The sequence below is a fragment of the Hypomesus nipponensis genome, chromosome 19 (genome assembly GCF_054491055.1).
Source record: "Hypomesus nipponensis isolate SF chromosome 19, ASM5449105v1, whole genome shotgun sequence".
NCBI lineage: Eukaryota > Metazoa > Chordata > Actinopteri > Osmeriformes > Osmeridae > Hypomesus > Hypomesus nipponensis.
The window spans coordinates 8,812,878-8,828,816 of record NC_140379.1 but is presented as its reverse complement, the minus strand read 5'-3'; the positions used below and the strand labels follow the sequence as shown (position 1 = coordinate 8,828,816).

Genomic DNA, 15,939 nt, shown 5'->3' with positions numbered 1-15,939 from the left:
ATTTATGAAACAAATCAAAGAAATGACGTGCGAAATGCAACTCCGTTGTCCGTACACACGCACCCCCTTTGATGGAAAAATTATCAGATACAATGTCACTTAGCTTGCTATCATGAAATTAGATTTTTAGCAATTTAGAGATCTTATCTTCTCTTCCGTCCAACTAGAATTTGAGCTGGAACAGAGAACGTTTCTTCCGACCTTATCAATGGACAATGAACACATGCTTTGGTGTGGATATGTGGCAAAAATTAACTGTGAAGGTTAGAAAATACATGTAGGCCTAATGTTGTGACCAACTGGCATGCATGTCGAACTGGCTTTGTCACTAAGCAGTAGGCCAACCTCTTGTAGAGTCATATTCTGATTATTTATATGTATTAGACATATTGGACCAGTCATGATGCATACAATAGACTGTAGGCCTATGCCCCCCAGCTTGGCAGAGCTCTTTATCGGTTCTAACCACTGTTGATGGTTCTAGTTTAAGATTAAATTTGTATCCAGCGTGTGAGACTTGTCTTCACACAGTAGGCCTGATGTCCTTCAGAATGTTACCCTTTCTTTCTCAGCCTCCCCTGAAGAACAGTGTTTAGTCCACCTCTTATCCAGACAGGAATGTATAACAATCTCCCTGTGCCTCTGCTCTAAGCAATCTACTCAGCCCACTGAACCCCTATAACCTCAGAGTTAACCTTGACTTGAGAGAGTCTCTTAATTAAGAGAGAATGACTCCCCCTAGCTAGACCAGGAGGGGAGGATGAGCAGTTGAGGTCAGAGGGGAGGAAAGGGTGGAGAGAAACAGAGTAAAAGAAGGAGGCAGAGAGATGAAGGTGGGGGGTTTAGGAAAAGAGGGAGGGAGGCTTAGACTGAGATCAAGGTGGAGGTGTGTGAAAAGAGGGATGGGGAAAGAAGGAGGTTTTGAGGAAAGGAGGAAGGGATGAAAAAAGAAACAGACTGGTGGAGGAGTATGAGTTAATCATTTGTAATCACCATACAACATACATTAACCCCTTCACCAGAGTATAAACTTTGAGCAGGAAGTCAAGCACAGCGTACAACTCAGAATCCAACTTTACTCTTACAATAGGTAAGTCAGTGAATACATCATCACTATCACCAAGCCCTAACCCGTCATCTCCACCATTACAGCACCTAATGTTTAATGTTTCTAAAGCTCAACAGTGACCACTGTCTGGTGTGGTTGACACAGAACAGTGTGTGGTTCTACTGCTTGTGATGAGGGGGTGGTCTGTGTGACTTTATTCAGAGTCTAAATTATCTGATGACAGAAAGACTGTCCAAGCTTGTTGATGTGACTAAGTCACTAACATGAAATTTCTGGAAATTTGACACTCATAAACCAACTAATGTGAGAGTCACAGACAAGTATCTGATCTCATACATACATTTGATGGATACAGATAGATAATGCCACTTTCCATCTATTGCTGTTTTTCTGACTGTCCAGCCGTTTCAATGTAATCCCTATATACTGATATAAGCTATTAAGAGTTTTTGACTGTACATTTTCAAAATGGCTGTGGGTGCTAGGATAACACTAGAGAGCCATTGTGGAAACAGTCCTGGGGATTTGGGTATAGGCTTAATGAAAGAAGGTGCAGATGCAATAGAGGACAGAGAATGTTGGCTTTAGGCTGAAGAGCAGAAGTGATTAGAGACCAGCAACTGTCAGTTTCCAGTGTTGCTGACAACTACTGAAAACAGCTGAATGTGTTCACAAGTAGTTTGCCTGTCTTTCACCTCAATACAAACTTTTTAAAATGTGTAATGTATAATGCAGGGTACAGCATTTTGTGTATTGCCGACACCAGAGGCTCTTTCCTTTGTCATTGAAAACAGCAGATTGTCATCTGTCTAATACCAGGCTTGTCATTATTTGAAATATTTTAAGGTAATTTTTTTTTTTTTTTTTACCAAAGTTACAACTGGTATATGCAATTGCGCAAGTGACTTCAGTGCAAAAACAGTTTTCCATTGTCAAAATAAATTTATCTGAAATGAAAAATGTCACATTTTTGCTGACCGCGTGCACTTGCCTGTGTTGTTTACAGCAGACCATCTTTAGGTCCAACAACATTTCTACCATTTTCAGTTAAGGAATGTAAAATAGGTGGGTGCAAAAACATGATATTTGTTTTCTCCACCATATGCTAAGAACATTTTATGCTAAGAAAATGTAATGCTAACAAAATATATGAGGATTTGACTTTAGTCATGTTTATTGTTCATTGATAAAAAAAAGTTATGTTTAAACAATCATGTCAATTTTTGGTTTGAGGAAATCTCCCTCAGGGACCAATGGGTTGACACATGAGAGGCACAGACAAGTATCTGATCTCAAACATACAGATGCCTTTGATTGTTTTCCCTGTTAAAGCGTTAGGCAAGATCATGTTATTCCATGGTGACTCCAATCAATTATTTATTCACTTGTTTGAGGTTAAAGAGTAACTTCATTTCTTAATACAAATACTGTTGATAATTGAATGCAACATCATGTCCATATCAAAACAATAAAAGTTTTGTTCTTGTTTAAATTGTTCTTGTTTTGAGAGAAAATGGCTGTCAAGGCCACTGTCTGCCACAGTTTACAGCTCTGTCATTCATTAACCTCTCTGTCAATGTTTAAAGCATCTGTGGTCTCGGGTTTCGACTTCCCTGTCCCTTACTATAAAGACAAGAGGTTTGGACAGGGACACGTTTATACAACAGTGGTATAAACTCTTATCTTGACACAAAAAATACCAGCCATGGGACACTGAAACTGTGCATTATTCATGATGCTGTGATCATGATGATTCATTGTTGTGTGGTTTTTGAGAAATGAAAGAAAGCTTCCTGGGCAATAACACCCAAGGTGAGGCCAGGAGAGATTGGGGGAGGGGTTAGAGATTGAAAAACCGGTTTTCAGTAATACCGTGACTGCATCACTGTCTGTTTTCAGACTCACCAGTATTTCCCCCTCCCCCCCCCCCCTCTTGCCTCACACAGATACTGGAAGTCTCTGTTCAGCTCCGTTTTCATAGGCCAGTTCATCATTGATCTAGATGGTCCACATCCGTTTGTAAGGCTCGTCCTCACTCTGTTCAGTGCCATAGTGCTTCAGTAGGTCTTATGAGCTCATCCATGTTGCTGAAGTGCTGTGATCAGCCAATCTCGAGTGTCCTCCATGATGGACTTTCTTTTAGCGTCCGCAGACCTAAAAGCCCATCACGCAAAGCAGAGTGGGGCTTTTAGATGCCATAAAATGTTTATGCATGCATAACCAATGCTGTCTTATTAGGTTAAGACATCATCGGTCTGTCCAGGCCTTTCTCGTATCAGATTTACCAGCTGAACTTTAAGACATGTTTGGATCTGTTGTGAGTTATGACTGAGTTACACAGAGAGACAAGAGATGGGGAAAGAGAGAGGGAGAGACAAGTCTCATCTTGTGTTGATGCTGTTAGGGGTTTTGTTTTCCTGGAATGTGAGGAGGCACCTCCAGTCTCCTGAAAAGCCTCATCAGAGCTCCCATCCCCCAGGCAGGAGAGGGGGTCTGTGTTCCTCCACACTTCACACCTTGCTCTGGGGCATCAGTTCCAGAAACTGCTCAGACAAGTGTCCTGCCTAGTTACTTGCCTGCCACCCTGATCACAGATCATCTCACGGCCTCAGTCAGACACAGTAAATATTCTCAACACTGACACTAACAGAGTCCAGAGGTCCTGTAGTTTTGTAGTCCTGGTGTAGTTCTGTCTGTGGGGTGTGAGTGTTGTAGTCGCATAGTCTTGTCTTTGGAGTCATTCTCAGTGTTTCTGTGTGGCGCCCAGGGCCAAAGACTAACCAGGGGTTTCTGCCATCTGTGTGGCTCCCTGGGGCTTTCTCATCGCTGTTGTGATGTCAGTGGTGAGAGTCACCCTGAGAGTCTATGTTTACTGTGGGGAGGGCTAGGGTTTCACTCTGATAAAACTGAAATGCCTCAGTCATGTCACCTGACTCCACATTCCTGTCCTGGGTGAGTTACAGGTGGCAGGCATTTAAATACACATCCTGTCCTTGTCTGTGTGTGTGTTTGGGCTTTTCCTGTGTGTCATCATCACATATAGAGCAGGCACACAGAAGTTGCTCACACTGTTGACAGTAAACAGGTCCAATGGCCTGAATTTATAAACCACAGTTGGTTGCAGATACATTTACATTTAGTCATTTTAGTCATTTTTTTTCAGATACCTAGGAAGAGATTTCCCTGGTCTGGCTCAAGCAGTGAACACCATTTATTATTTGGCCCTGAGGGAAGTCCAGAGCAAACCAACCACACCCAGCTCAGCCACTGCCCTTTATACCTAACGATCATTGTTGACACACAATGTGGGTGTGCCTGCCATTTTAAATTGCAGCCCTTAAACTATGCGCTCTTTGGAACTAATCTTGGTGACAGAGTTGATGAGAGAAGTCCGAGAAAGGATAGTATTACATAGGAAGTGGATTTGGACTACTTAAAAGTTCCAGATTACACTTCTGTGTTTTGACCCCCACCCCCTCATGTGTTAAAGCTCTATAACAGAGGTTCCCAATCCTGGTCCTCGGGCCTTCCTGCCCTGCATGTTTTAGATGTTTCCTTGTTCCAACACACCTGATTCAAATGAATGGTCGTTAGCAGGTTTCTGCATAACTAGATAACGACCCATTCATTGGAATCCGGTGTGTTGGAGCAAGGAAACATCTAAAACATGCAGGGCAGGGAGGCCCAAGGACCAGGATTGGGAACCCGTGCTCTATGACATACCTGTCAAACTCTCACATGGCCATGTACAAAAAATATAATGATGCACTTTGAGGACAGCAGATGAATAATATTTGTAATTATTGATCGTTTTATTAGGAATTTGATATTTACTTTTAATTGCTATTATCTTCTAGTGTATGTAGAGGAGTTAGATTAAATAACCATGGTTGTCTTTCTGCTAACCCTCATGCTAATGCTTTGATGAAGGTGTGCTATCTGCGGCTTCCTGAACAGGAATTTCAGGTTGAGACAAGTTCATGCTGCAGGAACAATGGAGTATCAGTGAGACGCAGAACAGGTCAGGAGGTAGAATACACAGCGACTCTTACAGAGTAGTCCTGGTTATTACCCCTGTCATGTTTTCATTAAACCTGGATGTATAACATAGCAACACATCAAAGTTTACAACCTTTTCATGATGAGTATACCAAGGATTTATATTATAGTGTAGAAATAATTAATTAAATTGTATGCATATTACAATTAAGTGAACTTTGAACAGGTGTGTCTGTGTGTGTCACTCGTCAAAGTATCACAACAGAAAGAATATCTGAAGCACTTCCTGTTTGAAACAAATGAACACTGCTGTGGTCAAAGGGTACTGTTACGGAGGGCGGAGCAGGTCAACCCAAGTGTAAACTCAGATGAGAAAACCGGAATAAGGTATTTATAAAAGGTAGGCTGGGGGAAGATGAGGTGCAGGCCAGGGTAAACTCAGGTGGGTTGCAGGGAAACAAGAACCGAGGCAAGGGGAGCAGGGGAGCAGGGGCAGGGTACGCAGGTCGAGAGTGGAATCCAAGCAAGCAGTAGAGTGGCGGTCCAGAGAAAGAGAGAGAACGAGAGACATGTTTTTGGAGAGCCCCCCCTCTGGCAAGTTAGGGACATGGACGAAAGGTAGGGCATTAATCTACAGCAACATAGGTTGGTAGATTATTCATCATCTGTGCAGATACTATCAGTGCTCACTTTTCATGCCATAGAGCTACAAAATATTTCAGTGTTCAAGAATTTCCTTAGCTGCATAAAATAAATAGAAGGGCGACTTGCATGAACCACTCTATAAACTACATATGCACTGCACTTCTTTCATAACTAAAAGTTTTGTGCCTCCTGCTGGACAATTAAAATACATACTAAACCGGAAACCCGTTTCTGAATCTATGGCTTTCCGTACTGTTCCAGGAAGTATTTTCCTTAGTTGTGGTAGACGGGCTCTGGTTGTGGGGAAAAAAGAAGTCAAAGAGTAGAAGCTCTTTGGTAGTGTGGAAAATAATCATCAGTATTTTAGAACGGCAAATAAAATGTCGGGGGGACTTCGGTTAGAGAACGCAAATCCCTTGATATTCCAACGCTCTGGCGTGAGACTTCTGACAGCAAATGACGAAGACGAAGATGTTGTGGACCCTATCGACGACAGGGAAATCTTTGATATCCTTTAATTAGTGTAATTTGTGGGAAATATTTGGCTAACATTTTAAGTAATAGGGTCTCTAGATTGTATGCCAACCTACCAGGTGTTAATTCAAGCGATTGAACCTTGACCGAAGGTGGGCTACATCTCATAAGGTCCATCAACGACCCCGAGCACCCGCTTTCCCTCGAGGAGCTCAATGTTGTTGAACAAGTGCGTGTGCGCGTGAGTAACCTCAATTATGTGAAAGATTGGCTTGTACTTTTCTATACTGACTTAGTCTTCAAGTCATTTAGAAGCTTAACGATGACTGATTAATGAAAGTAGTTTGCTGTTTTCTTCAGGTAAACGACCAGGAGAACACCGTCGGGGTGGAGTTTACCCCCACCATCCCACACTGCAGCATGGCAACCCTTATTGGCCTCTCGATCAAAGTTAAACTGCTGCGCTCGCTACCAGAAAGGTTCAAGGTGGGTTAGGTTCCCTTGGCTACAGAAACAAGAACCTCAAAAACACTTACACCTCACTGCTAGTTTGAGGGTACTCTAAATATCCTACTGTAACCTGTATATATTACTCATATATGTATCTATCTATCTCATACATAACCCATCAGATTGACGTTTGTATCACTCCGGGGACCCACGCCTCAGAGGAAGCAGGTAAAGCACTGTATAATTAAGTATTTGAATGGCTGTAATACACACGTAGTTCTAGGTTAATAGTGCATGAACATTACAGTATGTGTCGGCCTACTCGTAAGTCCTGAGCATGAGTCCTAAGTAAGTTATTAGAGAGGTCTGCAAGTATGCTCTTTTTTACAGTCAACAAGCAACTAGCAGATAAGGAGAGAGTGGCTGCAGCTCTGGAAAATGCCCAGCTTCTGGAGGTTGTCAACCAATGTCTGTCCACCAGAACCCTTTAAGAACCATGCACCACTGAATGCTTAAGGTCCTGGTAATTTTAGCAAATCCTTGTACACCAGTGCTGCCCGACGACCTGAGGAACCAATCTGCTCAGAGCAATGATAGACAATATCTTACATCTCTATGAACTGTTTTCTGAAGCACTTTCTACCAGTGATTTGTACTACTAATCTAGTAGACAGCAAGTAGCCCTGAGAATGTCATACAGTCTACTTTGTAAATTAGTCAGTCACAGAGTATATTCTGATTGTGTCTTTTAAATGGAACATTTGTAATTACAGCTGATGCATACTTGTATGCATTGCAGTTTTAGCTGCAATATTTCATATAATTTTGCTGACTAAATGCTAATTTTATGAATTGTGCATTGTGAATAAATCAATTTAAAATATGGAAGCTCCATGTGTGTTATTATCTAAAGGCTTGCTATGCGAAGGATTAGTGTCTAATAACAACTTAATCCTCCTTCCATCCACTACCCTCCCCTGTCCCTTGAAAGTATTAGTCATGAATTGTCGAGTCAACAACCTGACATTTTATTGCTGAATCCCATCCAAGTTATTACGACAGCAGAGTGGCGCAGCGGAAGCGTGCTGGGCCCATAACCCAGAGGTCGATGGATCGAAACCATCCTCTGCTAGAGCTTTTCTCTGAACACAGGATCATAGACAATGGTAGTGATAATGATAGATTAGAAAGACCGCAGAAAGTTTGAGTTTTGCATGTTTAACTTAACGTAACTTAGAATCAACCAAATGGATCTGAATTTATAAGACCAACTTTATACATGTTATGTTTTAAAACCATGAATTAATGTTCCTATTGCATCAGTAACTCGCAGTTAATCCTGTGAGGTTTTACCACCTACTACTGGACAAAGGGAAATATTACAGTTTGTAGCTGACAGAACTGTTACAGGTCTCCTCGGGAACATGCTGTCCATTCCACTCCTTTTATTGTTTTAAAACACCATTTTCATTACACTGTCTGAAATGTTATACTGCGCATAACTAAGCCTTCTTGTTTGTGTGTGTGTGCGGGTGTAGGATTATCATTCCATGATAGCTATACATTTGATACCTGAATAGGGAGTATCAGCAGGCTGTATCGTTTGCCACCTGGAGACTGGTGGTTCGACCAGAAACAGGTTTTAGAGGAGCTCCATTAAACAGTAGGCTACAGCTTTTGTTTAGCATTAAAATTGATTCGCGATAAGTTTCCTTCCATACGGTAACACAATACTTTTCCATGAAATTCCCCTAAAGGGTGTCTCTTAATTCTGGACTCAAGTCAAAATGAACTGTGCACTGTTTTAGTACGGCCTTTTGTATGGTTCAGTAAGTAGTTAGCTAAACCCTTAGAAATGATCAAAGTATTTATCTCTCTGGTAATCTGATTTTACAATCCTCAATATTGATGTGAGGGTTTAAAATAACAGCTTGCATTAAATGAGTAGATTAGAACTACGACCATTTTAACTGTGTGATTAGAATGATAGGTGAATGTGAAAGATGACCCAGTGTTGTCTCTTCACATGTTGCAGCTGGTGCTAGGTAACAGTATCTGGCAACTGACTCTGGCAACTGACATTCGAATGTTTCCTTCTCTGTTACCATTGACAACCGTTGATTGCATTCTAACATCCAATCACAACTAAGGCTTACAGAATATCAGCCAATGAGATAGCTTTATATTTTGATTGACGTATTTCAAAACCAATTGGGTTCAATATCTCAGTCTCCATCGTTTATATTTAATGCCCATGTCTTCGCATTTCATTTAGTTCGCCGCCGTTATAATTTGAGTTTCAGTGGTTTTTCATTACCAGTTCGTTGAACTTAGTACGTAAAACAATCACAATGAGGGAAATTGTGCATTTGCAGGCTGGGCAGTGCGGAAACCAAATTGGAGCAAAGGTTTGGGATATTTATTTGTGTAAATATTAGCTACAGTACCAAGCTAGCGAACTAGTTGGAGCTAGGCTAGGTCTAGCCCACCGAACAATCTAGAGCTAGCTAATAGCTAACCAGCTGCATTGTCATTAAATTACCTCAAGTTGACTGGCACGACGAAGTAGATCGTTCATGTAGTCTATATGTACAATGTTGGTGTACTGTGCATTATTGTTAGTGACGCAAGTTGACTACCTTGTCACAAGTATTTCAGTGACACTGACCTGTTGGGTTTGGACTAGTTACAGTATATAAATTATTTTCTCCCGCCCTAGTTTTGGGAGGTGATAAGCGACGAACATGGCATCGACCCCACTGGGACCTACCACGGCGACAGCGACCTTCAACTGGAGAGAATTAACGTGTATTACAATGAAGCAACAGGTGCGTTGAACAAACCTTGAATTTTTCCATTGGAATAGGCTGAATCTTCAACTAAGACACAATTAAGAGAGACAGATGGTCGCGGTTCGTCTGAGTGTAACAGGTGATTAAATGATCGAGACACCCGCTCACACGAAAAGACTTAAAAATGGTTATCTCTTGTCGAGTACGTAACTAATACGAATAATCTTGCTTATTCGCTAACCTAATTCTGTGTTCATTTGTTTATATATATTTCCAGGAGGCAAGTACGTCCCCCGTGCGGTGTTGGTGGACTTGGAGCCTGGCACCATGGACTCTGTGAGATCTGGTCCATTTGGCCAGATCTTCAGACCAGACAACTTTGTCTTTGGTGAATATGATGCATTTACAGTTAAGAAAGTGAGCTTGTGATGTATTAATTACCTTGTGAAGAGTTTAAGAACTTGATGCTCCTTTTTTAGGTCAGAGTGGTGCAGGTAACAATTGGGCCAAGGGCCACTACACAGAGGGGGCTGAGCTGGTGGACTCAGTCCTGGATGTGGTGAGGAAGGAGGCTGAGAGCTGTGACTGCCTCCAGGGCTTTCAGCTCACCCACTCCCTGGGTGGGGGCACTGGTTCAGGCATGGGCACCCTGCTCATTAGCAAAATCCGCGAGGAGTACCCTGACCGCATTATGAACACCTTCAGTGTGGTGCCCTCCCCCAAGGTGTCAGACACTGTTGTGGAGCCCTACAATGCCACCCTGTCTGTGCACCAGCTAGTAGAGAACACAGACGAGACCTACTGCATTGACAACGAGGCGCTCTACGACATCTGCTTCCGCACGCTCAAACTCACCACACCCACCTATGGTGACCTTAACCACCTCGTCTCCGCCACAATGAGTGGAGTCACAACCTGCCTGCGTTTCCCCGGCCAGCTCAACGCAGATCTCCGCAAGTTGGCTGTCAACATGGTACCCTTCCCCCGCCTGCACTTCTTCATGCCTGGTTTTGCCCCTCTCACCAGCAGGGGGAGCCAGCAATACCGTGCCCTGACAGTGCCTGAACTCACCCAGCAAATGTTCGACGCCAAGAACATGATGGCAGCCTGCGACCCCCGTCATGGGCGCTACCTGACCGTGGCAGCCATTTTCCGTGGCCGCATGTCCATGAAGGAAGTGGATGAACAGATGCTGAATGTGCAGAACAAAAACAGCAGCTACTTTGTGGAATGGATCCCCAACAACGTAAAAACGGCTGTCTGCGACATTCCGCCCCGTGGCCTCAAGATGGCTGCTACCTTCATAGGTAACAGCACAGCAATCCAGGAGCTGTTCAAGCGCATTTCCGAGCAGTTCACCGCCATGTTCCGCCGCAAGGCCTTTCTGCATTGGTACACAGGCGAGGGTATGGATGAGATGGAGTTCACAGAGGCAGAGAGCAACATGAACGACCTTGTGTCTGAATACCAGCAGTACCAGGATGCCACCGCTGAGGAGGATGGTGAATTTGAAGAGGAGGGAGATGAGGAGCTGGCTTAAAATGGCTGCCCCAGAGACGCTCGTTACCATTCTGTTTGTCCATTTTTATTGTTGGCATTAAAGTTATCAAAGTCTGTTCTCAAGGTTTATTAAAGGCATACATTTGATAGCAATACCATCTTTTGTCTTGCATGTTTTCTTTTTAAATACACCTAAGCAGCCTCAGAGATTGTTAATCCAAAGTTTTCCAATCTTTGGGTTTTAACTAGATAGTGACCTGAGAGTCAAACAGCCACATCTGCTCTACAGAGTTGCTGGCATGGAAGTAAACTGACACAGAGATGGGAGTGTAACGAGGGGTAAATGTAACTTTTTTCAGCTGAACACTGAGCATACTGCTTTCATTATATAATCAAATGTTTTTTTTCTATGATGAAAGCTTGTTTCAGGAGTTTGGGTATTAACTCAATCAGTAGGTGACATTTGGTGCTATATCTTGCACACAATTTACACAATTGACTTCCTAACTACTCAACTACTGTTTGATTGTGGGTTGAGTAAGGTGAGAAGGCTTAACAATAACTAATGCTAAACATAAATCTGTGAGCCCAATCAACATAAAAGGAACGCCAAATGAATATATTCATTGTAGACTACAGCATGTAATCAGAGCCTAACTCCCTTTTGTTTATTCCTGATTTTATTCAAATATGCAGAAGAGTGAAGTAGAATGCTTCTCATTTATGGAGATGGGTCTTCAACGTTTAGTCATGTTATGCCTATATATCTATGCTTCAAAGAGCTAATCTCACAGTTGTGACAGGAGCACACTGGGTGGTTTAGTGTTATTCATGAGACAAATTGTCCGCAAAGGGCTAGATTTGTAGTTTGATGTATTTTGATTCAAGTACTTTAATACCACCTGTGAAAGTCCGTGGGATCTTTAATTATGTGCTCTCTCGGCAGTCAGGTGGAAACAAGCAAGTAGGCAAACATTGTTCCGCCCATAGTTTCGCTAGATGGCAGCAATAACGCATGTTCATGCGTAAACTACAACCCTTGAATCATCACAGCTGTCTGGGCAGGTTTTAGAGCCAAAAAGGTTACCTGTGCGCCGAGGTGCTCCAATTTCGTTAAAGCCTAGTATACGACCGACCGAGTAGGTTAGTGTTACTACAGCTAACCACTCGCCTATTCTATTAGCCTAGCCTAGGCCTATATCATACTGTGTCTATAGACGTGCCACGCTAGACAAACGTGAAGACAGTGTTCTGGTCAAACTGTGGTAGTAGGCTATTGTCAAGGTATTTTTAATTTAAAGCTACATACGCCCACTCCAACCCCAGCTAGAGGGAGATTCCTCGGCCTCCCACGCTGCACTGGAATCACGCTTTCCTCGTCGCACACTCCTCTACCCTCCCCTTGCCTGTATGATGTTACCGTTACGCGCTACTATAATAAGCAGATACGTGGTTCTCTGAGCGAACTCTTCACTGACGTCACTAACTCCATGGGTAGATAAATACGGGGATCCGCACCGTTCATCGAGTCAAACCGAAACTTCTCTACATTGAAAACTACAACGGGAACGAGAGGACCTACTGCAACAGATTTGGACCACCTTTGGATTTTATGCTTCGGAAGGGCTACTTCAGACGCTCATCAAACGTGGGTATAGGCTATTTACGACATGGATTACTCTCTACTACAACAATCGCTCTGAATGTGTTGACCAAGATTGTAAAATGATTTATAATTTCCTATTTAAGCCTATCGTGCCCAAAATACGCTCGGAATATTTAAAAGATAATATAAACTGCATTTGAGTAGCCTATATTGTTTCTTTGTGTTTCATTACTATTAACATTGTTTTATTGTGTTTGTATTTGAAAGTGGTGCGGGTTGGTCAGCATTGAGCTGAACAGCCTATAGCCTACTAATTAACGAATATCTTCTATTCACAGACAGTTAAGTCGTCATGACTTTGAACAAAGGAGACAAGTTGCGCAACATGGACAAGCGTAGAGGCAGCATGCCGTTCCCTATGCATCTTCAGAACATCCATCGGAGGAGTATGCCCGTTGATGACCGCGAGATGCGCGCTTCGATGACCCCAGGTCAAACGGGTGAGCTGACCAACCTCATGCGCTGCACATCTTATTCCCCCGGGGAGCCCCACCGGGACAGCTGCGTGTCCGACTCGTCCGACTCCGTCATCTCGTCCGGCAGCGACTCCGAGGGTCAGGTGTACAAGGTGGTACTCTTGGGGGAACACGGCGTTGGCAAGTCCAGTCTTGCCAGGATCTTCGGCGGAGTGGAGGATGGTCACGACTGCGACGAAACAGGTGAGTCACGGGAATTCCCAGTGATGATGATGGTGATGATGATCATGTTGGGTGTTTGCGACGGCAAATATTTTTAATAGAGGCTCAGTTTAGAGGTTTACAAGACTGATGATGAGATGAAATGTAAATGCCATAGGCAACTACTGAATTAAAAGGGCAACAGTTCATCCACTGTCTGCCATGTCTCTACCACAGTCAGCTGGGAAACAAAGAAAGCTATCTATTGAGAGAAATCAGGACAATGATGACATACCTTCAGACAGACCACTATTCTGGCTCACTGTGAGTGTGTGGAGAGCCAATCTGACTGAGTAAGCCTGCAGTGACTGTTACATGTCTGTAGTGAGGATTGGAAGAAAGAAATAGGGATGGCATCAGCATGGCTATAGGTCTATTAGGCTGGCATTAGTATTGATCACATTTTCTGTCCTCCTAGGGAACACGTATGACAGGTCCATCGAGGTGGATGAGGAGGAGGCCTCCATTCTTCTCTATGACATCTGGGAGCAGGTGAGAGAGCTTTCATCTGACTCAAAGTATTAAAGAGGAACAATGGTGTAATCCCAAAACAATGGCCTGATGTAATGGGAAAAATACTTATAGGACTAGTTTTTGTATTTGTATACCATTTTGCAACAATAATATTCCTGAAAACAGTCTTTAACAAAGATATTGAGGACAAAATTATTTTCAGAACACATTTAAAATGTTAAGGAATCAAACACTTCAGTTTGTAGCTGACAACCATTTCCATGTCTATGTTCAGTCAGGGAACCTGCTCCTGAGGGGTTGTGATGTGTCACTAACCATCTGGTCCCTCTCCCCTCCAGGATAACAGCCAATGGCTGAAGGAGCAGTGCATGAAGTTGGGTGACGCCTACATCATAGTGTACTCTGTGACAGACAAGGCCAGCTTTGAGAAGGCGTCTGAGCTCAGGATCCAGCTTCGCAGAGCTCGTCAGTCTGAGAACATTCCCATCATCCTAGTGGGCAACAAGAGTGACCTAGTGCGGTCCAGAGAGGTGTCTGTCGATGGTGAGTCACTGATTCAATCTCTCCCTCAAGTGAGATGGGGATATTAGACATCAAGGGGCCAACCCAATGTAAGACAAGAATCACTGTCTTGTCAACGTCTAACCTGAGCATCTGTGTCTCTTTCTCTCTTTCCATCTCCCCCCTCTTCTCCTGACTCCTCTCCCCCTGCAGAGGGCAGTGCCTGTGCCGTGGTGTTTGACTGTAAGTTCATCGAGACATCGGCCTCGCTGCATCACAATGTGCGGGACTTGTTTGAGGGCATTGTGCGTCAGATCAGGCTGAGGAAGGACAGTAAGGAGGAGAACGCTCGGCGGATGGCCAGCTGCAAACGCAGGGAGAGCATCGGCAAAAAAGCCAAACGTTTCCTCGGACGCATGGTGGCCCGCAAAAACAAGAAGATGGCCTTCAGACAGAAGTCCAAATCTTGTCATGACCTGTCAGTCCTCTGAGCAACCAAGAGCTGGGAATGACATTGTTCTCTAAAAGCCTGTGAAGACCAGACGCTGTGTGTGTTTCAACACTAACCCCAAGGACTGAGCATAGAGCTGTACAGAAATATATTTTCATTTTGTAAAAAAAAATTAAGAAAATTGAGGAGGGGAATCTGATCTGTAGAAAAGTCCACATAATTACAAGGAGTTGTTGACATGCATGACGCTTTTGTTTTGGAAAATTCTGTTTTATTATTTTTATGCTGTTTACCGCCTTAAATGTATAGATAATGTGTGTTCATTTTTCATTTTGCGTATATTCAACCCACTGAGGCTTGTTATTTTATAAACAGGAATTGTGAGAGGGCGTTGGTATCGGAAGCCTTTGCTTCTCAAGTATTTCTGTTTTAGGGAAGAATACTGCATCTCTATACGGTTCCTGACAGGAAAATACTGTTTCTTTCAGCACTGATCAGAGGCTGTATCATAGTTTATACAGTAGGCCTGGTCTAAGCTTGTATCTCAATGGTTCATACTCTGGGCCTGGTCTGGGCTCATATCTCTATGGTTAATACCGTGGGAACGGTCTAATCTTGTATGGTTCATACTGTACAACTGGTCTGAGCTTGTATTTCTATGGTTCGTGAGCCTGATCAGTGGTTTTATCTGAGGCAACAGGACCACTTAGCCACAGTCCAGAACTAGCTGGTGTCAGTAGCACCAGGAATCTGGAGTCACACTTACTTGAAACATGAGTACGCAGGTTCGTACTGGGGATTTAGGGGGGTAGGTTGGAATGGATTGCGGGGGACAGGAGAAGACACATAAAAAGTATAAAAAGTATCGTCCCACGTTCATCAATCCAGTTATTACTGTGTTAAGACAAGCAATAAAGTATACCTGTCCTGATTTAAACAGTGTTTTGATTGATTGCGGTTGATTTGCACTTACATGTAATATTTAATGAGGATTTTGTTAAATGTTTACCGTTGAACTTTTGCAATAAAACTTCAAATGCAACCATCGTGGTCGTCTGTATCTTGAAAAGCATAATAGCTGTAAGCTGGACCATATTCTACCAGACATAGATGCACAGTCACAGAATGTTGTTTGCGTCCATGTGTATAAATATTCATGCTTCAGATAGCATCGGAGGCACAACACTGCAGCAACAGGACAGGGAGGAAACACGGTAGTTAACAGCTTCAGGGAGTTAATT

At 43.1% G+C, this 15,939-nt stretch overlaps 3 protein-coding genes across 4 annotated transcripts; all 3 read left to right on the top strand.

Moving 5' to 3' along the window:
* Window positions 1-5,954: 5,954 nt before the first annotated feature.
* On the top strand, window positions 5,955-7,525 carry ciao2b (cytosolic iron-sulfur assembly component 2B). Of its 2 annotated transcripts, none has more exons than XM_084682988.1 (5): window positions 5,955-6,222; window positions 6,351-6,416; window positions 6,548-6,673; window positions 6,820-6,865; window positions 7,028-7,525. In XM_084682988.1, exons 1-5 carry the CDS (start codon window positions 6,094-6,096, stop codon window positions 7,126-7,128), a joined length of 468 nt encoding a protein of 155 aa, XP_084539114.1. In that variant the 5' UTR covers window positions 5,955-6,093; the 3' UTR covers window positions 7,129-7,525. The 2 variants fall into 2 exon arrangements, with proteins under 2 accessions (XP_084539114.1, XP_084539113.1); XM_084682987.1 differs by having other exon boundaries at window positions 5,958-6,222; window positions 6,351-6,428.
* Window positions 7,526-8,860: 1,335 nt separating this feature from the next.
* On the top strand, window positions 8,861-11,087 carry LOC146246823 (tubulin beta-4B chain). The gene is made up of 4 exons (XM_084682976.1): window positions 8,861-9,045; window positions 9,357-9,465; window positions 9,707-9,817; window positions 9,909-11,087. The coding sequence occupies exons 1-4, from the start codon at window positions 8,989-8,991 to the stop codon at window positions 10,967-10,969; spliced, it is 1,338 nt and encodes a 445-aa protein (XP_084539102.1). The 5' UTR covers window positions 8,861-8,988; the 3' UTR covers window positions 10,970-11,087.
* Window positions 11,088-11,910: 823 nt separating this feature from the next.
* rrad (Ras-related associated with diabetes) lies at window positions 11,911-15,640 on the top strand. Its single transcript, XM_084682978.1, has 5 exons — window positions 11,911-12,577; window positions 12,874-13,254; window positions 13,691-13,764; window positions 14,085-14,289; window positions 14,461-15,640. The coding sequence occupies exons 2-5, from the start codon at window positions 12,888-12,890 to the stop codon at window positions 14,736-14,738; spliced, it is 924 nt and encodes a 307-aa protein (XP_084539104.1). The 5' UTR covers window positions 11,911-12,577; window positions 12,874-12,887; the 3' UTR covers window positions 14,739-15,640.
* The last annotated feature ends 299 nt before the right edge of the window (window positions 15,641-15,939 follow it).

Coding starts and splice junctions, on each gene's coding strand:
- rrad (XM_084682978.1), top strand. CDS start 12,888: ATGACTTTGAACAAAGGAGACAAGTTGCGCAACATGGACAAGCGTAGA. Junction 13,255..13,690: donor TCACGACTGCGACGAAACAG/GTGAGTCACGGG, acceptor CTGTCCTCCTAG/GGAACACGTATGACAGGTCC. Junction 13,765..14,084: donor TCTATGACATCTGGGAGCAG/GTGAGAGAGCTT, acceptor TCTCCCCTCCAG/GATAACAGCCAATGGCTGAA.
- LOC146246823 (XM_084682976.1), top strand. CDS start 8,989: ATGAGGGAAATTGTGCATTTGCAGGCTGGGCAGTGCGGAAACCAAATT. Junction 9,046..9,356: donor GAAACCAAATTGGAGCAAAG/GTTTGGGATATT, acceptor CTCCCGCCCTAG/TTTTGGGAGGTGATAAGCGA. Junction 9,466..9,706: donor GTATTACAATGAAGCAACAG/GTGCGTTGAACA, acceptor ATATATTTCCAG/GAGGCAAGTACGTCCCCCGT.
- ciao2b (XM_084682987.1), top strand. CDS start 6,094: ATGTCGGGGGGACTTCGGTTAGAGAACGCAAATCCCTTGATATTCCAA. Junction 6,674..6,819: donor CGCTACCAGAAAGGTTCAAG/GTGGGTTAGGTT, acceptor ATAACCCATCAG/ATTGACGTTTGTATCACTCC. Junction 6,866..7,027: donor CCACGCCTCAGAGGAAGCAG/GTAAAGCACTGT, acceptor TCTTTTTTACAG/TCAACAAGCAACTAGCAGAT.